Source organism: Bos grunniens, chromosome 1 (assembly GCF_055505025.1).
Source record: "Bos grunniens cultivar Pamir isolate PY7600 chromosome 1, Bosgru_T2T1.0, whole genome shotgun sequence".
Classification (NCBI taxonomy): Eukaryota; Metazoa; Chordata; class Mammalia; order Artiodactyla; family Bovidae; genus Bos; species Bos grunniens.
Window position 1 is genome coordinate 70,973,525 of NC_141165.1, and position 26,997 is coordinate 71,000,521.

At 37.6% G+C, this 26,997-nt stretch overlaps 1 protein-coding gene across 2 annotated transcripts in view; it reads right to left on the reverse strand.

Annotated features, from left to right (window-relative positions):
* Window positions 1-15,998, reverse strand: part of CCDC39 (coiled-coil domain 39 molecular ruler complex subunit) — a 52,098-nt gene extending 36,100 nt beyond the window's left edge. The window contains exons 1-6 of one of the 2 annotated variants that reach the window (XM_086395584.1): window positions 15,776-15,998; window positions 7,504-7,623; window positions 5,716-5,862; window positions 3,612-3,770; window positions 2,670-2,762; window positions 2,445-2,573 (exon numbers count right to left, since the gene is read on the reverse strand). In XM_086395584.1, the coding sequence (XP_086251710.1) occupies window positions 2,445-2,573; window positions 2,670-2,762; window positions 3,612-3,770; window positions 5,716-5,862; window positions 7,504-7,623; window positions 15,776-15,865 (738 nt within the window). In that variant the 5' untranslated portion in view covers window positions 15,866-15,998. The remainder of the gene's footprint in view (window positions 1-2,444; window positions 2,574-2,669; window positions 2,763-3,611; window positions 3,771-5,715; window positions 5,863-7,503; window positions 7,624-15,775) is intronic. The other variant, XM_086395589.1, reaches the window with a different exon arrangement.
* Window positions 15,999-26,997: the final 10,999 nt, after the last annotated feature.

Consider the following 26,997-nt stretch of genomic DNA (forward strand, 5'->3'; position numbering starts at 1 on the left):
CTTATTTTACCAAAATTTAAGGAGAGACTAATTTAAATGAATGAAATAAAATATTAGTACGCCACTAGTATCTATAAGCTCATATTTTTAAAGAACCCTATATTTTATTTCATCCATCTTGTACTTTGCTAAAGGGATAAGAAAAATGTCAGTCTTTCATCAAGAAAAGGTGACATCTAAAAAATAAAACAGTATTGAATAGTTTTCACATTTCAATGTAGTTTTCCAAGACCAGTGTAACAAGACCAGTTTTTTTTTTTCATTTTTTGAGAATATTATTTTTGTTATTTGTTTCAATAGGAATATCTTCATCACTCAGGCTTCCTGCTGGTCATGGAGATACAAAATAACTAGAATATGCAAAGTAATAACTGTGGTGTGGACAATATACCATGGGAGCAAAAAGATGATGAAATCTACCCAAGAGAAATAATTAAAAGCATTACCTAAGAGGCTTCATTTGAGTCAGGCCTAAAAAGATAAGTGGGGATGCATAAATACTCTCACATGGTTAAAGTATAGGGTGGGAGGGCAAGGATGGAATGGGGGGATGTTAAGAAAGAGTGGATACAGATGACAGAGATGAAGGGTGGAAGGCAGAGGTTAGGGCCAAATGGTGAAGAATTCAACTTTTCCATTGCCACGTTAAGGAGAGTCAAGTTTTAAGCAATATGGAATAAAGATCTTAGAGTTGGGGAATAAAAAGATCATATGTGGTTTGTCAGGTGATTCTGATGACAGTATGTCAGATGAGTTGGAGAGAGAAGGAAAATTTACCCTAAGATATATTTCTTTCAAGTTTTCTGAAACAGAGTCTCACCAAACGACTAATCTCAGGAGACTGGGTCAGGGGAGGCTATGTTTCTGAAGTTGGTAAGTTTTAGAAATGGTACATGTAATATTGTACCTATTAGCATATTAAATCAATATACATCCAAAATTCACTGCATTTTAAAACACATTATAGATTTGTTTACTCTAGTATTCCCATCTATATAACAATTAATATTCTATAATTGTAACATTCTATATCTCTACAGTGTCCATTCAACCAAAGGATAGGTTAAAACTTCCTAAATTTGTATGTGTCAAATAATTATTCTAGAATTCCCTGCATTTAATTCCTACATTATAGGCATTAACAGGGCAATCTATTCACAGTTAAGTTTTCATGTAGGTGATACCACAGATCAAAAACACCACAAATCAAGAGCTAGTTGTTAAACATTTAGAGGCATCCCACTACCTATGGAACCACTTCTGAGCACCCTCCCTAGTCTTTTTCAATACATATAGCCAGAAGATGTCACCCTGTGATTAAGGAATCACTGAGGATGTAACCAGAGAGCTATAGGCTGTGGATTCCACCAAACCAGCAGGCTGAGTAACTTTAGCTACAGGGTTGTATGAGCATTCAGATTATGGATTTGCAGTCTTAGATCTTAGTCTTAGATGTGATCTACACAGAGGAAGCAGTCAGGACTTGATGTTTGAAACCAGTATAAAGCAAGAAAGAGAAACCAACATTAGTAGCAAGAAATAAGAGGAACTCAGAGTTAAGATTGGTTCTTCCAACTCCCCTCTAAGGAGGCATAAGCCATTTTGTTGATAAAATGATTACTCACAGAAATTTAAAATACAGAAATCACATTTTCATATAAGTTACACGTAACAAGTAAACCACATCCAGATATCAGAATTCCAAACTTCCAGTGACCTGAATTGCTTGCCAAATGCCTTTCCATGGAGTATACTCAGAATGGAAGTTCGCACATTTCTCATGTGCCTTCTTTCCTCATCAATTCCTTCTCCCTCCCCAACTTCCCTAATCTTCCCATTTTCACTCACCACTATTTCACTCTTTAATGACTTCCCCAAAAAGTTCTCCTAAATTACCTCTGAAAGGAGCAAAAGATAACACTAGACAGGTGTTTAATCAACATGGTGTTCCTCCCCTTCAGAGCTTTTACCCCATTCTGGATGGTAACTCAGTTTCAAAAGGGACAATTTATTGCAGTCAGGGTTTCTTTCCTGACTCTCCATCCTTCTTTCTTGGCTACCCATGAGGCTCATTTCCCTACACCTTTTGATTCACACAGAAACAGCACACATGTTAAATCCAAGGCATCGTGGACAACCATGTACATATGAGTCAAGGCATTGGCTTTGCAGCAATAAAGTTGTCTGTCGATTTTCTCTTGTTTCACATTTCAGAGATATTAGAATCCAGTCTTTGGCATTATATACCATAAGTAAATAACCTTCATAAAATCACATTTCCAAATAGATATAGAACCAGCTTTAGAAAACATTTACCAAAACTATTAGATCATGCTACAAAAGTGACTTTCAAATAATAGTGTGATTTAATTTGAAATGAATGAGTTAAATACAAAAAGAGATAAATACAGCTGAAAGTTGCAAGAACCAAACAACCACTTTACCACGGCACAGTTATCGATGTCTTTATCTCTCTTCTGCATCTGTTCTATTGTGCTTTCCCACTGTAGAATGAGTTTTTGCCTTTCATTATGAATCTTTCGAAAATCTTGGGCAGCTTTATCCAATTCTAACTGTAAAATGAAGACCAAATAATATTTCTGTGAATTTAAGTGCTTTTGTGAACATCATTTTGACAATTAAAAAATAAAAATCTTTACTAAACCAACCTGTACACTTAGAGTCTCTGCAAATTCATTGTCAAGTACCTTTCTTCTCTGATTACATTCCACAGTCAGTCTTTCTAATTGCAGGGTCAGGGCCTACAATGTAGTTACATACAAAAATATTCATAATTATCATTTTACTAACATAAAAGCTGTTAGACAGCATATCTCACATTAATATTATATTATATATATGCAAAGAGTCGGACACAACTGAGCGACTGAACTGAACTGAACTGATACATATACATATTATATGACACATATTCATTTGACATCTAAAATAACTCAAAATAATATATATATATTCTTTATCTTCTAACTTCAATGGAAACCCAATTGTTTCTAAAAAGACTTTTAATACTTTTTAAAATGAGTTAGAAAAAAAGATTAAACAATAAATTTTCATTTAAGGTTATTTTAACTAATGCATGCGGTTTTAACCTGTTAGAAAACAGAATGTTTCATGATACTAATATATCACCAGATTTAATTACAAGTAGATTTTTAAGTAGTGGTTATAATAATAATTATATTATTTAATATATTATAATATATTAAATAATCAATAGCACTGTAGTCTCAAATCAGCAAAAATTATCTGTAATATTCAAACTACTACACAAAATAAGTTAAAATATTAACACATAGTTCTAGTACAAAACTTTATTTTCTGAAATGCATTTGAGAAACCTTCTCAATCAGGATTCTTAACCTGGAGTCCAAAGATCCTTAAATGGTCAAAGGGCTTTAGAGGAGCTATAAAACTTGCATCAGGATTGTGTGAGTATTGGAGTACATTCATTTTTCTAGAGAGAGGATAATTGGCTTTATTAGACCCAAAATGTTTAAGCACTGCTTTAAAATTATAAGTGCAATTTAAATTACAGGTTGCTTTACTATAGATTTAGAGAAAATCTAACACTACAATGTATAACATCTCACCCTAATTTTATTATCATCTTGCTGAGCATACTTCTGAAGAGTGAGAGCATCACTATCTTTATGAGCTGATTCTTCCAGCCAGGCCTCCAATGCTTGCTGGTCCCAGTTCATCTGACATTTCAAACCATCCAATTTTTGAGTAGTTTTAAATATGGAATTCTAATTTCCAAAGAGAGGGAACAGGGAGAAATAACAAAACATTATTTACTATACAAACTAAAATAAAACATAACATTACATATTTAAAAGGAAGAAAGAAATCTTGTCTCTGTCCCCAGTCTCCAGATGTATACAATATATCATATTTAATTATATAACTATCATACTGGTATTTCAATTCTTTAGTTCCAAAATAGAGGGAAGTGATTATCAAATTGAGAACAATAGTTGAGTTAAAGTTTACTTAAAAAGACATTAGCGTATTTCCCCTAGAGCAATCCCATTAGTCACTCTACCAAAACTACCCAAGCAGATATGAAATTATAATAAAAATAATGTGCCTCATATGCTAACTCAAGCCCAAGACAAGTTCTCTTCAGCCCCATTTCCAATCAGATTGCTGTCTCTAAAAGATCTAGTATATAGAAATTTTGGAAGCACATTTAATTAAAATGAATATAGTAATTAAGGAGATAAAATATTTTTCAATGTATTTAACAAATTTAGATTCATAAAAGAAAACAGATCAATATACAAACAAATACAAATTAACATGATAAAATAAGTATGTATGTGTATATATAGGATTTCCTGGTGGCTCAGATGGTAAAGAATATGCCTGCAATGCAGGATACCCAGATGTATATATACATATATGTATATATATACCCATATATATGTATATATTTGTGTATATACTTATTGTATGTATATATATTTATGTATAATATTATATTTATTATATATGTATCAGATCAGATCAGTCGCTCAGTCGTGTCTCTTTGCAACCCCATGAATCGCAACACACCAGGCCTCCCTGTCCATCACCAACTCCCACAGTTCACTCAGACTCATGTCCATCAAGTCAGTGATGCCATCCAGCCATCTCATCCTCTGTCGTCCCCTTCTCCTCCTGCCCCCAATCCCTCCCAGCATCAGAGTCTTTTCCAATGAGTCAACTCTTTGCATGAGGTGGCCAAAATACTGGAGTTTCAGCTTTAGCATCATTCCTTCCAAAGAAATCCCAGGGCTGATCTCCTTCAGAATGGACTGGTTGGATCTCCTTGCAGTCCAAGGGACTCTCAAGAGTCTTCTCCAACACCACAGTTCAAAAGCATCAATTCTTTGGCACTCAGCCTTCTTCACAGTCCAACTCTCACATCCATACATGACCACAGGAAAAACCATAGCCTTGACTAGACGAACCTTTGTTGGCAAAGTAATGTCTCTGCTTTTGAATATGCTATCTAGGTTGGTCATAACTTTCCTTCCAAGGAGTAAGCGTCTTTTAATTTCATGGCTGCAGTCACCATCTGCAGTGATTTTGGAACCCAGAAAAATAAAGTCTGACACTGTTTCCACTGTTTCCCCATCTATTTCCCATGAAGTGATGGGACCGGATAAGAATATACATATATTTCCATATATACAAATACATTTCCATAAGTATATGCATAAGTAAAGAGAAGAATTGAATTTGGAAAGCACTCCCAACCAAGTAACTAAAAGCTAAGGAAAAGAGAAAAACAGATTATAGTACTTTAATATTAGAGTCACAGGTTGATAATATGAAGGGTAAAAATTCTGACTGAAAAATGAAATTCAAAATTATAAGTGACTTTTTAAATGTAGATTTTTAAAATGTAACACTTATAAATAAATTATGCCTAGTATGGTGTAATAGGCAGACAGCAGGGTACCTCACATATTGTAAGGTTCAATGACTATTTGGTAAGCGAACACTGAGAAAATAAATGTAATATTCTATCACTGTTGATTTAAATCACAGCTCCATGTGACTTTCATTGTCCAAAAAACAACATAAGTAAATGTCAGGAAACTAAATGTCTTTCCCACACAGAAAAAAAAAAAAAAAAATCAACGTTTATTTGCTGAAGGAAGAAGGAGCAATTGCACAAAATTTTAGTAACAGTTCAACACATACTTCCTTATCATTCTTTTTTTCCCGTATTGAAGTTATCTCATTTTCCAGTCGTTGAATTTCATCCTTCACTCGTCCCAGTTCTCTTTCAGCAATCATCTTAAAATGTTCTTCACTTTCAATCTCATGATCCCTGGCTTTGCAAAGAGACTACAGAATAACATACAAAAGAGAAAGACTTTTTACATTTTAAAATTATAAAATAACTCTAAAACTAGACAAAAAAAATAACAAAGTTCCCACGAAATGCTTAGATGACCTATTATTAATTCCACTCTCTGAAACTTGCACATTAGATTTTGTGATTCAGTGTAGGCAGTGCTGCTTACTAGTTGTGAGAAAGATAGTTCATGGAATGTGCTAGGAAAAAATGTTGTCAGCAGTTTTATTTTGATCTAGGGAAACTGTTGAAAACCAAAGTTTATATACTGAGACTTTAAAAGATATAATTCATTTATTTAAAAATAAGAAATTAATATTAAAATACTTAGGAAATGGTATGCTTATAAGAACTGACCACATATCCAATTAAGAGAAATACTTTTAAAATAATTATGTAAACAGTGATGGTTGTAAATATGCCTTAGAGTATGTTAACATACAATGATGCCTTTGTGTTGTTTTACTTAATAAAATTGTATTTGTTGCCTACTGATCTTTTAGGACTTCAAAATTATCACCAGTGGTATTGTTTTTACATTATTAAGGCTGTTAGTGTTGAAGGAAGTTTATTGTCTTTCATCTCTATTAGCCTACTTGAAGTTTGACTATAATGAAATACACCTTAAGACTATCTCTGCTTCTCAAATCCCCAACTCAGTGGTTTAATAACTTGAGGAAAAGATGTTATCCTAAACTGTTTATTAATTACTAAATCACATCAGGATTCCAAAATCTTGGGATTGTTTTTAAAAGTTCAATAAATTTATAGCTTTCTAATAAGACTTGTAAAAACTCATGAAATAGTTACTTATCTATATTAATTATAAATTGGTATTAGAAACATGACTTGTTCAGTTTTAAGAATTACATATTTCTTCATAGAAACATAGATGTACTTAAAAAAAAAAGTTTGAACGAGAAGCTAGTAAAGTCTCCAATGCTGATTTACAGAACTTTTGGATTTTCTGGGCATCATCAGGGAAAGAGAGTCTTCACATGAATAGACTGTCCATAAAACAGATGCTTACTTAATTAATTACTCTAAGTTTTAATTTTTATTGTTTGTACTAATATTTCTAAAATGCATTGTACTGTCCCTAGTCACCTGAGCTTCCTGAACATAAATTAACTTTTCTATTATCTCAGGATTGTTATTGTAAAATTCAGTCCTTAAACTATGCTAAAATATTGTGGTGTCCTTAGGACTACTGAAGTGTGTTGACAGTTTGCCTCCTCTCAAAATCACTCCAGGAAGTTGTGCTGAAGAATTTTAAAGTAGACAGAAACTCTATTATAATGTTTTATTAATCTGTTTCTACTTAGGCCATCACTTCTCTGCACTGCTGTCACTGCACCCTTCTCATATAATCAGCTGCCTAATATTATATCAGAGTGTCTGAATGATGATATCTCCTGATGAATTAATTGTTCCTTGAATTTGGTGGCAGTAGAGTTCCTAAAAATCTTTTTTTCTACCTACTTTCAGGTTTAAGCTTTTGTTCATAATCATTTAGTTATGTGAAACTTTCTTATTATATCTCTAAAATCAAATCACAGATGTAAATGCAATGTGAAATGTTCCATGACTATACATGATACACTCAATGTGAATTTCAATCAGTATTGTACCTGGGTAAACAAGAACTCTTGCTTAACATTTTTGAAGTGAGAAGTCATAGCATTAATTCGATCTTCATAGTCACGGAGCTGATCTTGCATGCTTGACCTTTCATCTTGCAGCTTTGATAACTGTAAATAATAAATGCTATGATCAACCAAAGTCCTACTAAGTTTTTACCATATTAAAAATATAAAATCAAAAGAAAATAAAATTTTCATTTACTTTGCTTCTTTCAATATCCATTTGAATTTCTAAAATCTACTGATCTTTTAAATGTTATAAAATACTGTTGTGATTTAGAGATAACTGTGGGAAAATTAGCACCATAATATGTGAACCGTGAACTTCCAGATGTTCCAGCTGGTTTTAGAAAAGGCAGAGGAAACAGAGATCAAATTGCCAACATCCAGTGGATCATCGAAAAAGCAAGAGAGTTCCAGAAAAACATCTATTTCTGCTTTATTGACTATGCCAAAGCCTTTGACTGTGTGGATCACAATAAACTGTGGAAAATTCTGAAAGACATGGGAATACCAGACCACCTGACCTGCCTCTTGAGAAACCTATATGCAGGTCAGGAAGCAACAGTTAGAACTAGACATGGAACAACAGACTGGTTCCAAATAGGAAAAGGAGTATGTCAAGGCTATATATTGTCACCTGCTTATTTAACTTCTATGCAGAGTACATCATGAGAAATGCTGGGCTGGAAGAAGCACAAGTTGGAATCAAGATTGCTGGGAGAAATATCAATAACCTCAGATATGCAGATGACATCACCCTTATGGCAGAAAGTGAAGAGGAGAGTGAAAAAGTTGGCTTAAAGCTCAACATTCAGAAAACTAAGATCATGGCATCTGGTCCCATCACTTCATGGGAAATAGATGGGGAAACAGTGGAAACAGTGGCAGACTTTATTTTTTGGAGCTCCAAAATCACTGCAGATGGTGATTGCAGCCATGATATTAAAAGACACTTACTCCTTGGAAGGAAAGTTATGACCAACCTAGATAGCATATTCAAAAGCAGAGACATTACTTTGCCAACAAAGGTCCATCTAGTCAAGGCTATGATTTTTCCAGTGGTCATGTATGGATGTTAGAGTTGGACTGTGAAGAAAGCTGAGTGCCAAAGAATTGATGCTTTTGAACTGTGGTACTGGAGAAGACTCTTGAGAGTCCCTTGGACTGCAAGGAGATCCAACCAGTCCATTCTGAAGGAGATCAGCCCTGGGTGTTCATTGGAAGGAATGATGCTAAAGCTGAAACTCCAATACTTTGGCCACCTCATGTGAAGAGTTGACTCATTGGAAAAGACTCTGATGCTGGGAGGGATTGGGGGCAGGAGGAGAAGGGGACGACAGAGGATGAGATGGCTGGATGGCATCACCGACTCGATGGACATGAATTTGAGTAAACTCTGGTTGTTGGTGATGGACAGGGAGGCCTGGCTGCTGTGATTCATGGGGTCACAAAGAGTTGGACACGACTGAGATACAGAACTGAACTGAAGAGGAAGAAAGACCAGAACTCACTCTATCTTAGCCATGTAAGAACACAGCCAGAAGGCAGCCATCTACAGGCCAGAAAGAGGGCTCTCGCCCAATATATTCACCTAATATGGCACCCTGATATTGACTTCTAGCCCTCAAAATTTTGAGAAATAAATGTCTGTTTTTTATTGAGTCTATGTTGTTTCAGTATAGCAACCCAAGCTAAGACACTGATTTAAATATAAAGGAATTTAAAACTACAAGTTTTCTCTAAGATTTTTGCTGTTTTTCATTCCATGGACAGAGGAGCCTGGTGGGCTACAGTCCATGAGGTCCAAAGAGCTGGACATGAATGAGAACACATGGATGTGGGTACAAAGTAGTTTCCTTTTACTGTTTTCTAAAAGGTGATTTTTTTCACTTTCAATTTCTCTTTAAATAAAGCTATCCAGATGCTGAGGGGCAGGGAAGCCTGGCGTGCTACAATCTAAGGGCGGACAAAGATTTGGACATGACTGGGTGACTGAACAACAACAACAATTCAGAATATATTTCTGAGAAACTTGCCTAAGCATTTAAGACGTCTATCTTAGTCAGCTCAGACTGCCATAACAAAAAATCATAGACTGGGTGGCTAAAACAATGGAATTTTATTTCTCACGATTATGGAGGCTAGGAGGTCCAAAATCAAAGCACCAGTCAATTTGGTTTCACTGAAATTTTTCTTCCTGACTTGCAAATGACTGCCTTCTCACTGTGCCCTCACATGACAGAAAGAGCCCTGGTCTCTCTTTCTCTTCTTACAAGAGCGCTAATCCCAGTGCAATCCCCTCTCCCCTATATCTTGTTGTCATTGTTCAGTGGCTCAGTTATGTCCAACTCTTTGCAACCCCATGGACTGCAGCATGTCAGGCTTCCCTGTCCTTCACGATCTCCCAGAGTTTGCTCAAACTCAAATCCATTGAGTTGATGATGCCATCCAACCATCTCAACCTCTGTTGTCCCCTTCTCCTGCCCTCAATCTTTCCCAGTATCAGGGCATCAGGGTCTTTTCCAATGAATTGGCTCTTTGCATCCGGTGACCAAAGTATTGGAGCCCTCCCCGCCCATCTAGAACTCCCAAAGGCCCTACCTCTAAAGACCACGGTCTCTCTTACTCTTCTGATTGTTCAGTCATCCAGTCATGTCCATCTATTTGCAACCCCATGAACCGCAGCACACCAGGCTTCCCTGTCCCTCATCATCTCTCGGAGTTTGCCCAAAATCATATTCATTGTATCAGTGATGCCATCCTGGCATTTCACGCTAATACCCTCTTCTCCTTCTGCCCTCAATCTTTCCCAGCAACAGGGACTTTTCCTATGAGTTGTCCATTCACATGAGATGACCAAAATACTGGAGCTTCAGCTTCAGCAACAGTCCTTCCAGTGAATATTCAGGGTTGATCTCCCTTAAGATTGACTGGTTTGATCTCCTTGCAGTCCAAGGGACGTATAAGAGTTTTCTCCAGTACCACAGTTTGAAGGTATCAATTCTTTGGCATTCTGCCTTCTTTATAGTTCAGTTTTCACAACCGTATGTGACCACTGGAAAGACCATAGCCTAGACTATACAGACCTTTGTCGGCAGAGTAATGTCTGTTTTTCAACACACCGTCTAGGTTTGTCATTGCTTTCCTGCCAAAAAACAAACGTCTTCTGATTTCATGGCTGCAGTCACTGTCTGCAGTGATTTTGGAGCCCAACAAGAGGAAATCTATCACTACTTCCACATTTTCCCTCTCTATTTGCCACGCAGTAATGGGGCCGGATGCCATGATCTTAGTTTTTTTAATATTTAGTCTTAAGCCAGCTTATCACTCTCCTCCTTCACCCTCATCAAGAGGCTCTTTAGTTCCTCTTTGCTTTCTGCCATCAGCACATATCTGAGGTTGTTGAGGTCCTGCTTATCTTGATTTCAGTTTATAATTCACCCAGCCCAGCATTTCTCATGATATGCTCAGCGTATAGGTTAAATAAACAGGTGACAGCAGACAGCCCTGTCGTACTTCTTTCTCAATCTTGAACCAATCACTTGTTCCATACAGGGTGCTAACTGTTGCTTCTTGACCCACATACAGGTTCCTAAAGTGGTAGGTAAGATGGTCTGGTATTCCCATCTCTCTAAGAGCTTTCCACAGTTTGTCATGATCCATACAGTCAAAGGCTTTAGCATGGTCGATGAAATAGAGTTAGATGTTTTTCTGAAATTCCCTTGCTTTCTCTATAATCCAGCAAATGTTGGCAATTTGATTTCTAGTTCCTCTTCCTTTTCTAAACCCAACTTGGACATCTGGAAGTTCTTGGTTTGCATAATGCTGAAGCCCAGCATGTAAGATTTTAAGCATGACCTTACTAGCATGGGAGATGAGTGCAATTGTCCGATGGTTAGCAGATTCTTTGATACTACCCTTCTGGTGATTGGCATGAGGATCAACCTTTTCCAGATCTCCTTCCTCTTTTTATAAGAACACTAATCCCAGTCCCCACCCCATCTAGACCACATCCAAACCTAATTGCCTCCCAAAGACCCCACCTCTAAAGACTATCACATTGGGAGTTAGGGCTTCAGCATATGAATTACTGAGAGAGGAACACAAACATTTAGTCCGTAATAATGGAGAGTAATCTTTTAAACTGTTTATTATTAATTCTGTTGGCTTATGATCAGAAAATGTGACTTATAAAATTTTTATCATTAATTTTTAATTGTTGTAAATACTTATAGCATAAAATTTACCATTTTAAACATTTTTCAGTGTATATTAAGTACAATGGCATTACGTATATCCACACATTGTACAACCATCACTACCATCCATTTCCAAAAATTTTTCATCCTTCCAAACTGAAATTCTGTATCCATTAAATACTAATCCCACATCCTTTTTACCTCCAGCCCCTGGAAATCACCATTCTAATTTATGTCTATGAATTTGACTACTCTAGGTTACCTCATATAGGTGGAATCATACCTTTGGTAATCATATCTTACCAAACCATATCACGTATTTGTCCTTATGTGTCCGGCTTATTTCACTTAGCATACTGTATTTAAGGTTAATCATTCATTTTTAGGTTTTTGCTCTGGTCTAGTAACATAATGTACCTTTGTAAATGTTTTATGAACATATTATACTTAAAGGATGTATGTTCTCTTTGTTTTTACTTTTGTTGTGTTATTCATATATTGTATATCTTTATTTTTGTCTATTGTGTGTGTGTGTGTGTGTGTGTGTGTGTGTGTGTGCACGCATGCTCAGTCACTCAGTCATGTCCCACTCTTTGTGACCACACAGACTGTAGCACACCAGGTTCCTTTGTCCACGGAATTTTTCCAGCAAGAATACTGGAACATGTTTTTATTTTCTACTCCGGAGATCTTCCCAACCCAGGGATCAAATCTGGGTTTCTTGTGTCTCCTGCACTGGCAGGCAGATTCTTTACCGCTGCGCCACCTGGGAAGTCCAGATATTGAAGTACCTCACTGCATATTTTTGTCAAGGTCTACTAGCATTTATAATAGCTTTTACTATTATGTATTTGGCTGTTGTGTTGTTTGGTACTTTATCACTTTTCTTTGTCAATTATGACTTTTATCATTGCATAATTAACCCAAAACAAAAGAATCTGCTTTTCAAATTAAAGCATAATGATTAATTCTCCACAACTTGATAATTCCTTCCCCATAGAGCTCCCAAACAACATTTTACTGCCACTTTCTTAAATATAAAAGGATATGCAAGGATCACCAACTACTTATTGAAAACTTACATAATGTATGGGACATCAGGATAAAAAGATTCCAAAGAAAACAGATAATTCAGGACAAAAAAGACAAGAACTAAAGACACACACATACATACACACTTAGATTGTAATTGATAATATACTCCTGAAACAAGACCATGTGACACAAAAAAGCAACAAGCACATAACCTGAAAATTAAAAATATGATGATATAGTTGCCAAAATTAAAACTGCTATGTAAAGATGAAACAAAACTCTAAAAGCTTCCAGAAAATGAAAAAGTAACCTACAAAGAAATGGAAATGAATTTAAAAAAATAATACCTGAAAATCATTTTAATGTAAGATTATTCACCATCAACACTGCTTGAAAGACAATAGGGCAAAATTCTTGATAAATTCTGTGGAAATTTTATTTTTAATCTAGGATTTTCTATCCAGCCATATTACCATCAAATGTGAAGATAAATAAAAATATTTTCAGATTCAGAGTGTTTACCTCACATAGACACTTCTTAGGGAGACACAAGAAAGTAGTTCATCAAAATAAGGGAATGACTCAAGAACAAATGAAGATATATGATGTAGGAAATAGACCATCAACCAAGTAAAGGAATAAAGTGAATTCACAAGTTAACAGCTGGGAAATAGGCTTTTGGAAAAACAGTCCACTTTGGGAAACACAGGATTCCAGGAGGAAGTAGTAAGGCAGAGAGAGAGTATCCTGATGATCTGATACTATGATTTAAGGAATATAAAGTTAAAGCAGGCAGTGCAAGGAACCAGACAGGCAAAGCACAGACTGTGGGCCCTTTTTGAAACAATCACACATGAACAGTATCCAACCAGTCAAAAGATGAATCAAAAGTGAAAACTTCAAAATAAGATAAACTTAGTAAAGTAGCTGTATCAAAGACCATTAAATCATATTAAATATAAAATTAAGACTAAACACTTGTAGTAAATTAAGAGCATTGAATACAATGCAAATAAAATAAACCTTGATATATAAAAATAATAAAACCACTATTTTTAATGGAGAAAAGAAGGTAGCAGAAAGGGTAGGAGGGCTAATCTCTTCATTTCAAAGATGCAAAATGAAAGATCAGGGAGTCAACTCATACTGTCTACAAATGAAGCAAAGAAATTTTTAGAAACACTTAATTTAACCATTTCATTTTTTTAATTTAGTTTTTCTTAATGTTACAGAAATTTTTTTGCAACCACTATCTCTTATAACCAAGTAACACTCACTGATAGTCAACAATTTCTTTCATTTTCTCCTCTTAAACACAAGTAAAATTAAATTTCTATGCTAAAAATAGCACATAGGATCTTATTTTTATAATACTCCTGTCTTTTTTGTCTATATACCTGTAGGTCATGATATCTAGGATATTTGTTTAAGCCATGATAGTCACATCTATGGTCAACAGTGAGTATTCTGGGGAGAGAATATCTTGTATTTTTTATTTTATACCCTTTTCTTCTGTTTGAATATTTTAAACTTTCAAGAGTTGCTTTTTTAATATCAGAGTTTATTAGGTGACGTGATTGTGGTCCTCATTATTCTTTAATTGTTCTTTAATATTTTTAAAAATAGCTAATTCAAGTAATAAATATTTAAAATCCTGTAAGACATATTATGGCAATAATACCCAAAAAGAACATTTTAATGGAACTTAACCTATATTAATGTCCTTAGAGCAGTATAACAACCTGTGAAATGATTATTTTACTTATCTCCAGTTTACATAAGAAGAAACTGACTCAATGCTGATATACAGGATCTGAACCCAGGACTGGATACTTATTAACATTATTATTCCTCAGTATTCAGTGCTAGATCTCTTATATTTCCTAATGTAGTTCTTCACTTAAAAAGCAAAATCTGAAACCATCTAGTTAGATATAAGTAAATAAGTAAGAATATTTTTAAAAATATATTTTCAAGAAGCAGAACGGAGGATTTTCATTTTCATTTCTCAGAGGAGATAAGACCTCGTCTTCCATTCTCTAAAGCAGTGTAAGCATCATAGGTTCTTCTTGGACTCTTTCACACAACACATTGCCATGTGATAGAACTTTAGACTGACTGCTCAAGGTCTTTAAAAGTTTCCTGATTTGGTTACAGTTTTTATTTTTAACAACTACCACGCTTTGGTTGCAAGCTGGTTAAAATACTCCTTTGTTGTTGTTTAGTCACCAAGTCCTGTCCAACTCTTTGCAACCCCCATGAACTACACCCACCAGGCTTCTCTGTCCACGGAAGGATTTCTCAGGCAAGAATACTGGAGTGGGTTGCTATTGCTTCTCCATGGGATCTTCTGGACCCAGGGATGGAACAGCCTCTCCTCCATTGGCAGGCGAATTCTTTACCGCTGAGCAACCAGGGAATCCCCCAAATGCGCCCTTGTAACGTAAAATATTTTTATACCGTTCTGTGACAACTTAATCCTCACTTTGAAAAGCTGTAAACTGCACACTGTACATACTTACTAGAACATCCCTCTTGAAAACATCTCCTCGAATCACTTCAAATATCATAGGAAGAAACTCAAAAAGAAAAGTTAACCATACGTGTTTTGTTTGCAAACATCCGCAAATAACTGTTGCTACGCAAATCTCAGAAGTCACTTTGCAAACCGCGCTTAATTCTGAGGCAGGAAAAAGCCGGTGCTTTTTTCCTCTACTACTCAGGAGGTTGCAAATGAATGCAAGAAGTGGAAGAGGAGGGAGCAAAGATTCAAACTTTATAGTCGTGTATACCAATTATCATTTCAATGGATTGATTGATATCAACGCTTAGCAAGAACCGAAAAGGGCTAGCAGATGAGCAAAGAAAGAGATGGTACCGAAGAGGTAAACCGAGAAAAGATGGCATTAGGGAAGGAACGAGAGAAATAAAAGAGTTTGGGTATTTCTGCCAACCAGAAAAGTTCCCCCAAAGGCCCCCTCTCCCCTCGCCCGCCCACCTCGCCTTCTTCACCTGATCCTTACCTGCTCTTCCAGTGTCTTGTTCTCCTCGTTCGCCACCGGGATAGCGAACCCATCCTCCCAGCGCAGCTCCGCCAGGAATTCACTACTCATGATGACAAATAGATAGGGGACCTCAGAAAAAGTGCAGAAGAAAGAGCCACCTTCTCATTTCACCCGTGAGCGGCACCTGAGGCAACCCCAGGAACTCGCAAAGCTACGGAGAAGTTGCTACCCGAGCTCTAGCAACCGTTTCGCGCCCTTAGTTACCAAACCGGAAGCGCTCATGTCCTGAGGCAAAACTTCCGGTCGAGAACACTGTCCCTGAATCCAGGGCAACTTTTTCTTCTTGAGCACCCAGGGAAGAGAATCAATTTACTCTTCCAGAGGTTCCTTCGGAGAAGGCAATGGCACCCCACTCCAGCACTCTTGCCTGGAAAATCCCATGGACGGAGGAGCCCGGTGGGCCGCAGTCCATGGGGTCGCTAAGAGTTGGACACGACTGAGCGACTTCACTTTCACTTTTCACTTTCATGCGTTGGAGAAGGAAATGGCAACCCACTCCAGTGTTTTGCCTGGGGAATCCCATGAACAGGGGGAGCCTGTTGGGCTGCCGTCTATGGGGTCGCACAGAGTCGGACACGACTGAAGCGACTTAGCAGCAGCAGTAGCCGCAAAGTTTCCGTGGGGTTGCCAGGTGCCGGCATAACAGTCCTTCAACGTGCGGCTGGAGTCCCGGGGGCTGTAAACTCCGGCGCCTGCGGTCTCCCGGGGGCCGCAAAGCACGGATCCGCACTGCGCCAGGCGGCAGATGAAAGCTGACGAAAAGAATGTTAAAGTGGCGTTTAAGTTTCATTCGTAGGTGAAATCTCGGTAGACTGAAGTAGACAGGGATTTTGAAGCAGAATTAACTCCCTGGAAACATTGCTGGATGTTTTGATCCTCGTCTGTTTTAACTTCTGGTCTTCCAGCTTACAATCTTAGCTAACCGCAGACGTGAGCTGCGCAGAGGTGGCTGACTTGCAGCGCAGAGTTCCTACACCTTTATTTTCTTTACATTTTCATTTGTTAACATGTGTAAAATCTTTAATTCCGCACAAAAACTTGTATTGTTTCCTAATCTCAAAAAAGGAGATCTAGAATGGCCAACACGTCAATTAACTCATTTGGATTACCTACTTGGCACCGATAGGTGTTTGAGTTTATGCCCTGTGTTGTAGAGCTTCTCAGAACTGGAAAGGACAAAACAGTAAACTAATTTAATCCCTTCAGTTCCTAGATAATAAACTGAAGCTCCCTGAAGTGAAGGGGTAACTGGACGGAACCAGACAGAACCTAAACTAAGATACAGGTCTCAAACTATGCTTTCTGCAATGAGGGGTGTTCTTTGGCTGGAATACTCTCTACCACTGCATGTGAAAGTGAAAGTCGCTCAGTTGTGTCCAACTCTTTGCTACCCAATGGACTATAGCCTGTCAGGCTCCTCTGTCCACGGCATTCTCTAGGCCAGAATACTGGAATGGGTAGCCGGTCCCTTCTCCAGGGGATATTCCCAACCCAGGGACTGAAGCCAGGTCTCCTGCATTGCAGGCAGATTCTTTACCGAAAGCCACCAGGGAAACCCCTACCATGGCATCCTGAGGATCAATTAATTTTGCTAATCCAATAGTTCACTATCTGTTGCTTTTTTCCCCTTTTCTGAGTTTTATTTTAGCTGTTCATAGTTAAACTTTTATGAAGTTTAAATGTATATCCTCATATACTCAGAAACCAGAGATCAAATTGCCAACATCCGCTGGATCATCGAAAAAGCAAGAGAGTTCCAGAAAAACATCTATTTCTGCTTTATTGACTATGCCAAAGCCTTTGATTGTTTGGATCACAATAAACTGTGGAAAATTCTGAAAGAGATGGGAATACCAGACCACCTGACCTGCCTCTTGAGAAACCTATATGCAGGTCAGGAAGCAACAGTTAGAACTGGACATGGAACAACAGACTGGTTCCAAATAGGAAAAGGAATACATCAAGGCTGTATATTGTCACCCTGCTCATTTAACTTCTATGCAGAGTACATCATGAGAAACGCTGAGCTGGAAGAAGCACAAGCCGGAGTCAAGATTGCTAGGAGAGATATCAATAACCTCAGATATGCAGATGATACCACCCTTATGGCAGAAAGTGGAACTGCCATAAGGAACTAGTGAAGGGGAACTAAAGAGCCTCTTGATGAAAGTGAAAGAGGAGAATGAAAAAGTTGGCTTAAAGCTCAACATTCAGAAAACTAAGATGATGGCATCCAGTCCCATCACTTCATGGCAAATAACAGTGGAGACAGTGGCTGATTTTATTTTTCTGGGCTCCAAAATCACTGCAGATGGTGATTGCAGCCATGAAATTAAAAGACTCTTACTCCTTGGAAGGAAAGTTATGACCAACTTAGCATATTAAAAAGCAGAGACATTACTTTGTCAACAAAGGTCCATCTAGTCAAGGCTATGGTTTTTCCAGTGGTCATGTATGGATGTGAGAGTTGGACTATAAACAAAGCTGAGTGCCAAAGAATTGATGCTTTTGAACTGTTGTGTTGGAGAAGACCCTTGAGAGTACCTTGGACTGCAAGAAGATCCAACCAATCCATCCTAAAGATCAGTCCTGGGTGTTCATTGGTAGGTCTGATGTTGAAGCTGAAACTCCAATACTTTGGCCACCTGATGCAAAGAGCTGACTCTTTTGAAAAGACCCTGATTCTGGGAAAGATTGATGGCAGGAGGAGAAGGGGACGACAGAGGATGAGATGGTTGGATGGCATCACCGACTCAATGGACATGGGTTTGGGTGGACTCCAGGAGTTGGTGATAGACAGGAAGGCCTGGTGTGCTGCGGTTCATGGAGTCACAGAGTCGGACACGACTGAGCGACTGAACTGAACTGAACTGACTCGTCACCTTAACACTTTTTTTTTTTTGCCATATTAGCTTCATCTATATCTTTTGCTGAAGCATTTTAAAATAAGACACAAATCTAACAGTTCACCCGTAACTGCTTAAGTATACATCACCAACATTTAGCTTATTAATGTTTTATAACATAAACCCAGTATCATTATTGTATCTAACAAAATTAACAGTATCAAAATATCTTCGTGATCAATAGCTTTTCACATTCCTATTTCCTCAAATGTCTTGAAAATGTTTTTTCCCTTGGTTTGTCACTATATTTTTGAAATCCTCTTTTGTAGCTTTCTCTCTTTGTGCTCACATGGTTTTCCATGTATTTAATCATTCGGGCTTAGAAATAGTGACTTCAAAGACAAGAGTTAGTAAGGTATTTTAATCTCTATTTCTACAATGCCTAAGTTTCCAAGGTGGTTGCGAGAAAACAACTTATAGAGGGAATTTTGACCTATATGAAATAATGGACTTTTACAGCTTAAATAACTTATAGCTTATAGAGATCATCTTTCATTTCACAGTAGCTTAATCATCCATGCTAACGAAAATGTTAGTATCTAGCATATATTAAGATGGCATAATTATTTATACTTGAAAATTGTTATAGCAGTGTCTTTTTTAACAATTATTTTAAAATGTGAATACTGAGGCAGCTGCCTTGGCCTGTGCCAATCTGTTGATCCACCCTTCTCAGTGTCAGCTGTAGCTGCCAAATGCATGATTCCAGCTGTCTTTGCTGGGTACTCCTCTAGGCCCATTGACATAAGAACTTTGGCAGCCAAATCCCTGCAAATAGTCCCATTTCCCATAACTCAAGGCTTCTGTTTTCTGAATTTCAGGATGATGATTGTATCCATGTTGAATTTTGGACAAAATATCCATGCATCCTCCAAATTCTACCTTTCCACCTTTAAATAATATCCCTGCTTCTCCCCTTCATCGCCACAGTATTTCTATCATCCAATTCCCACGTTTATAAATTCTACAGTTTCCAGATTATAACTGTATTCATTTGGATCTAGATTTAGAAACAAAACCCAAAGTTTTACAAGCCTTGTCACTGACCATGAAATAATCAATTTAATTCCCAAATGCTAAAGTAGATGTTACCTTTTTACTATTTCATTCCCAAGTAGATAACTTCATTCAAATTAGGTTGTTCAGGCTAAAATATTAAGAGATATTTGCTTTTGCAAAAATAATGTGATCTTTGTTTTAAAAATAAAAATACATATAAGTATGAAGTATGGCATCCAGTCCCATTACTTCATGGGAAATAGATGGGGAAACAGTGGAAACAGTGTCAGACTTTATTTTTCTGGGCTCCAAAATCACTACAGATGGTGACTGCAGCCATGAAATTAAAAAACGCTTACTCCTTGGAAGGAAAGTTATGACCAACCTAGATAGCATATTCAAAAGCAAAGACATTACTTTGCCAACAAAGGTTCATCTAGTCAAGGCTATGGTTTTTCCTGTGGTCATGTATTAATGTGAGAGTTGGACTGTGAAGAAGGCTGAGCGCCGAAGAATTGATGCTTTTGAACTGTGGTGTTGGAGAAGACTCTTGAGAGTCCCTTGGACTGCAAGGAGATCCAACCAGTCCATTCTGAAGGAGATCAGCCCTGGGATTTCTTTGGAAGGAATGATGCTAAAGCTGAAACTCCAGTACTTTGGCCACCTCATGCGAAGAGTTGACTCATTGGAAAAGACTCTGATGCTGGGAGGGATTGGGGGCAGGAGGAGAAGGGGATGACAGAGGATGAGATGGCTGGATGGCATCACTGACTCGATGGACGTGAGTCTGAGTGAACTCCGGGAGTTGGTGATGGACAGGGAGGCCTGGCGTGCTGCAATTCATGGGGTCGCAAAGAGTCGGACATGACTGAGCAACTGATCTGATCTGATCTGATGCCAATCTCACTCTCAAAAGGTTGCCACATTTTGGCATTTATCCTACTGGCATTTTTTAAAATGAAGCTATAGATATATATATAAATGAAGCTATATATATAAATTTTTTCTTGTAGAAATAAAACAAAAAACATTCTTTTGCAAATTCGTTTTTTCATTTAACAACAGTGGCCATGCTTTCACATCAGTACATTACATCTTTGGTCTTTTAATGGCAGCTTAAAATTCAGTACTATCAATCAATTTTAACTCTATAAACAATGCTATAATTAATGTTTTTAAAATAGGCCATCAATTATAGAGTATAATTATTTTCATATTTTAATATCTCCAAAATTGGAATGCAATTTCAGTTAGTGTTTTATTTGGTGAATAAGATATAACTTTACACACTTATGTATGTATGCATGACATTTTCTTACAAGTAAAATTAATGGGAAACAGGTATAAGTGATTTTATTTTTATAGATAACACTAGATTTCTTTCAAAATGTCTTGGATACCCATAGAGTAAGTATGACAGTATTCTTGCATACTCTGGATGTTATGAAGTATCAAATATTTTACAACCTAAGGAGAAAAATGTATTATCTCATTGTTTATTGACAAATCAATAATTATGAGTGTGACTGAACATCACATTTCTTCTGCAAAGAATTTCTATAGCATATCTTTTGCCCATTTTTTCCCATTAGGTTGTCTTCTCTTATTGAATTATGGCAGTGTTTTTCATGATATTGGTAGTTTCTTTGTGCATTTTTGTGTCTATGTCTAAGAAGAATATTTTTTTCACCTAATCTTTTTTGTTTTTTAAAAATTTGTTTTTAGTGTATTTTGCTCAGACACTGCTCGTGTTGCCATCAATATCCTTCATATTCCAATGGCTATATTCATCATTAACTTCTTCTGCTTTCTGGGCTACATTCAGCTTGGCTATTCCTTCCCTATTAAAACATCTTCTTCTTTTGGCTTTTATGACTTCTCCCCCATCTCCACTGCCACCATTCCAATTTAGACTATCATCATCTCTTACTGCACCACTGTAATTGCATCCTCAACAATCTGCCCACTTCTACTCTTGTTCCCCTGAAATTCATTCTCCCTCAACAGCTAAGGTAATCTTTTACTTCCAGCATCTAATTCTGAAGTACTTTCCATACAGAAAATCTGAAATAATTTTACAGTGAGCACCATTATCCCCCGGATCTAGATGTTTCCTAGGTCCTACCATGAATGTTTGACTATTCGTGTTATCACATATCTGACTACCCATTTATCAATCCATGTTATTTATTGGTGCATTTCAAAGTAAATTGCAGTAATCAATACACTTCTCTACTAAATGCTTCACTATGCATATGTCGACTTTTGTTGACATTCTTCCCTCTATAGGTAAATGTATATACAAATACACAAATCTTGAGTTTTACAAATGCATATACCAGGTTAACCTAGACTCTGCTCAAGAAGTGGAACATCACCACTACTCCAAAAAGTTTCTTCTTGCTTATCCACTCAGTCTCTGCTCTTACCCTCCTCTAACCTCCCAGAGGTAACTTACTGTTCTAGTATTTTCTCTATCATAAATTAGTTTCCTCTCTTTTAAAACTTCAAATAAATAGAACAACATTGAGACTATATCATGCCATATTTACCATATTGACAATTTGTTGCCTCTCAGCTTCAAATTCACCCATTTTGCTGCTCTGTGAAAACAGATATTGGCCCTTAAATTTTTCTCTTTTGGCAGTTGGCACACCATCAAGCTTTATCAATTAAGGGCACAGGAGAGACACTGCAGGAGGGGAAAAGCCTTTTCTTTCTCCCTGGTTTCAGTGTGCTCACCTGGCAGGTTCCTGCAAGCATACACAGTTTCTTCAGCAGCCAGATCCTGCATCTCAAGCAGTTTTTCCAGCATCAGGTTCCTGCAGTGCTTATAGCTTCTCCAAGTCCCAGCTCCTGCTGTGCACAGTAGCAGCTCTCCTTAGCATCCACCCCCACCCCAACTTGAGAAACTGGCAACAGAGTGCTCCCAGTGAGACATCACCCCTTTAATAGATTTCCCTGGCCCCAAAGAGAACAGATTTCCAACAAGTTCAACCAGCACAATGACTTTGCCATTCATTTAGCTGGCAGGGCTGGGTGAGAAGGTTCCTCCCGGGGCTCACTATCTCAGGTTTAATGAGAGTAACTGTTCTTATATCTGCTGTTTCTACATTCTTTACAGTTTTACTTACTTCTTAACAGCCAGCCTCTTGTTACTCCATCCTCTGTTACAGTTAATAATTCTCTTATTGAGCCTTCTCTATAAAATCACTGTGTGACTTTTCGCTCTCCTGATTGCACCCAGATGGATAAAAATCTGTACTTTTTGATGTTAGCCTTTTTATTCACTCAGCTTCATGTTTTTTATATTCATCCATATTGCAGTATCAATGGTTCATTTCTTTTTATTGCTGAATAATATTCCCTTATAATAAATATAACACACTCTGTTTATCTGTTCTCGTAATGATGAACACCTGGACTGTTTTAAGTTTGGGGAAACTATGAATAGCTCTATTATAAACATTCTTCTTTTTTAATACAATTTTTATTTTTTTTAACTATTTTATTTTATACTGGATATAGTTGATTAGAAAGAAAATTAGAGATATCAAGGGAACATTTCATGCAAAGATGGGCACAATAAAGGACAGAAATGGTATAGACCTAACAGAAGCAGAAGATATTAAGAAGAGGTGGCAAGAATACACAGAAGAACTGTACAAAAAAGATCTTCACAACCAAGATAATCACGATGGTGTGATCACTGACCTAGAGCCAGACATCCTGGAATGTGAAGTCAAGTGGGCCTTAGAAAGCATCACTACGAACAAAGCTAGTGGAGGTGATGGAATTCCAGTTGAAATATGATGCTGTGAAAGTGCTGAACTCAATATGCCAGCAAATTTGGAAAACTCAGCAGTGGCCACAGGACTGGAAAAGGTCAATTTTCATTCCAATCGCAAAGAAAGGCAATCCCAAAGAATGGGCAAACTACCACACAATTGCACTCATCTCACACGCTAGTAAAAGTCATGCTCAAAATTCTCCAAACCAGGCTTCAGCAATATGTGAACCGTGAACTTCCAGATGTTCAAGCTGGTTTTAGAAAACGCAGAGGAACCAGAGATACAATTGCCAACATCCGCTGGATCATAAAAAGCAAGAGAGTTCCAGAAAAACATCTATTTCTGCTTCATTGACTATGCCAAAGCCTTTGACTGTGTGGATCACAATAAACTGTGGAAAATTCTGAAAGACATGGGAATACCAGACCACCTGACCTGCCTCTTGAGAAACCTGTATGCAGGTCAGGAAGCAGCAGTTAGAATTGGACATGGACCAACAGACTGGTTCCAAATAGGAAAAGGAGTATGTCAAGGCTGTATATTGCCACCCTGCTTATTTAACTTATATGCAGAGTACATCATGAGAAACACTGGTCTGGAATAAGCACAAGTTGGAATCAAGATTGCTGGGAGAAATATCAATAACCGCAGATATGCAGATGACATCACCCTTATGGCAGAAAGTGAAGAACTAAAGAGCCTCTTGAAAGAAGACAATGAAAAAGTTGGCTTAAAGCTCAACATTCAGAAAACGAAGATCATGGCATCTGGTCCCATCACTTCATGGGAAATAGATGGGGAAACAATGGAAACAGTGTCAGACTTTATTTTTTGGGGCTCCAAAATCACTGCAGATGGTGATTGCAGCCATGAAATTAAAAGACGCTTACTCCTTGGAAGGAAAGTTATGACCAACCTAGATAGCATATTGAAAAACAGAGACATTACTTTGCCAACAAAGGTCCGTCTAGTCAAGGCTATGGTTTTTCCTGTGGTCATGTATGGATGTGAGAGTTGGACTGTGAAGAAAGCTGAGCACTGAAGAATTGATGCTTTTGAACTGTGGTGTTGGAGAAGACTCTTGAGAGTCCCTTCGACTGCAAGGAGATCCAATCACTCCATCCTAAAGGAGATCAGTCCTGGGTGTTCATTGGAAGGACTGATGCTGAAGCTGAAACTCCAGTATTTTGGCCACCTCATGCAAAGAGTTGACTCATTGTAAAAGACCCTGATGCTGAGGGATTGAGGGCAGAAGGAGAAGGGGAAGACACAGGATGAGATAGCTGGATGGCATCACTGACTCGATGAACATGAGTTTGGGTAAACTCCGGGAGTTGGTGATGGACAGGGAGGCCTGGCGTGCTGCGGTTCATGGGGTCGCAAAGATTCGGACATGACTGAGCGACTGAACTGAACTGATAGTTGATTAGCAATGTTGTGATGGTTTCAGGTGTACAAGTGATACAGTTATGCATATACATATATCCATTATTTTTCAAATTCGTTTCCCATTTAGGTTTTTCCATAATATTGCACAGAGTTCCCTGTGTTATACAGTAGGTCCTTGTTGATTATCCATTTAATAAGCTTTTTACTTCACAGTAACTTTGATTAACAGAAAAGTTGCAAAGATAATATACCCATATATCCTTCATACAGTTTCAGTTTCCTCTAACATTATCATCACATATTACCATGGTATGTCTGACAAAAGTAAGAAGCCAAAAAGAAGTGAAAAGTGTATTCAGTTCAGTTCAGTTCAGTTCAGTCACTCAGTTGTCCGACTCTCTGCAACCCCATGATCGCAGCACACCAGGCCTCCCTGTCCTTCACCATCTCCTGGAGTTCACTCAAACTCACGTCCATCGAGTCAGTGATGCCATCCAGCTATCTCATCCTCTGTTATCCCCTTTTCCTCCTTCCCCCAATCCCTCCCAGCATCAGATTCTTTTCCAATGAGTCAACTCTTCGCATGAGGTGGCCAAAGTACTGGAGTTTCAGCTTTAGCATCATTCCTTCCAAAGAACACCCAGGACTGATCTCCTTTAAAATGGACTGGTTGGATCTCCTTGCAGTCCAAGGGACTCTCAAGAGTCTTCTCCAACACCACAGTTCAAAAGCATCAATTCTTTGGCGCTCAGCTTTCTTCACAGTCAAACTCTCACATCCATACATGGCTACTGGAAAAACCTTAGCCTTTACTAGACAGGCCTTTGTTGGCAAAGTAATGTCTCTGCTTTTGAATATGCTATCTAGGTTGGTCATAACGTTCCTTCCAAGGAGTAAGCGTCTTTTAATTTCATGGCTGCAGTCACCATCTGCAGTGATGTAAACTCCAGATTTTCTAGTCTTTCCATTAATGTTCTTTTTCTGATTCAAAGATATAATCTAGCATGCCACACTGAATTTTATTGTCATATCTCCTTAGTTTCCCCTGGTTTGTAACAAGTTTTTAGTTTTCGTCTGCTTTCTATAAGCTAGACAGTATTGAGAAGTACTGGTTACATATTTTATAGAATGTCTCGAAATGTCTCCTAATGGTTTATCTCTTGGCTCTCTCCTGAATAGCCTGGAGCTATGAGCTTGGGGCAGAAAACCACAGAGATGAAATACACTTTTCATTACATCATATCAGAGGGCTCATGATGTTATTTATCATGGCATTACTGATTAACTGTTATCCTTTTGTTTAAATAGCATTTTCCAGGTTTCTTCACTGTAAAGCTACTATTTCACCTCCCATACTCTGAATAATTCACTGAGCTCAGTCTGCCTTCAAGAAGAGAGATTACACTCTATATCCCAAAGAGAGAGTATCTACATATATTATTTGAAGTCCTTCTGTAAGTGAGATCATCTCTTCCTTTACTTATTCAATTATTTATATTACCATGGACTCATTTTACACTTTGGATTATAATTCAAACTATGCTATTTTGTTACTCAATTTGTTCCAGGGAACATTGGCCCCTATTTCTTTGATATCCTTTCATCTTTTTGTTTTTTGAGTATCTCCTTTCTGGCCTGCAAAATGCTCTAGGTTTATCTTGTATTTTCCCTTCCACAACCCAAGAACTAGCATTTCTCCAAAGAGCTCTGATTCTTTTTATTGGAGAATGGTATGTAGAAATCGAGATCTAGGCTCTGGGCCTGTTTGCTGTTGCTGGGTTGTCATTGCTTCTGGGCCCTCTCAGCAGACCAAATTAGATATTATATTAATGTTTGCTAACCCAGGAATTCATGCATATCTGTAATTGTCTTTGTGTCTATGTATCTGTATAAGCTAAACACTGGTACATACTGATGTCTCTGACTCCAATCCAGTACCACAAGTCCATTCTTGCCTTCCTTCTAATTTATTTGAAACTTCCCTTCTATTAGCGAGAAAGCTTGCTCCCACTATGCGTCATACATTTACTTATTTGTTCAACTCCAAAGTACATTTAAATTTTTTTCAGAATTGTTAATGTGTTCCCTGGTGGCT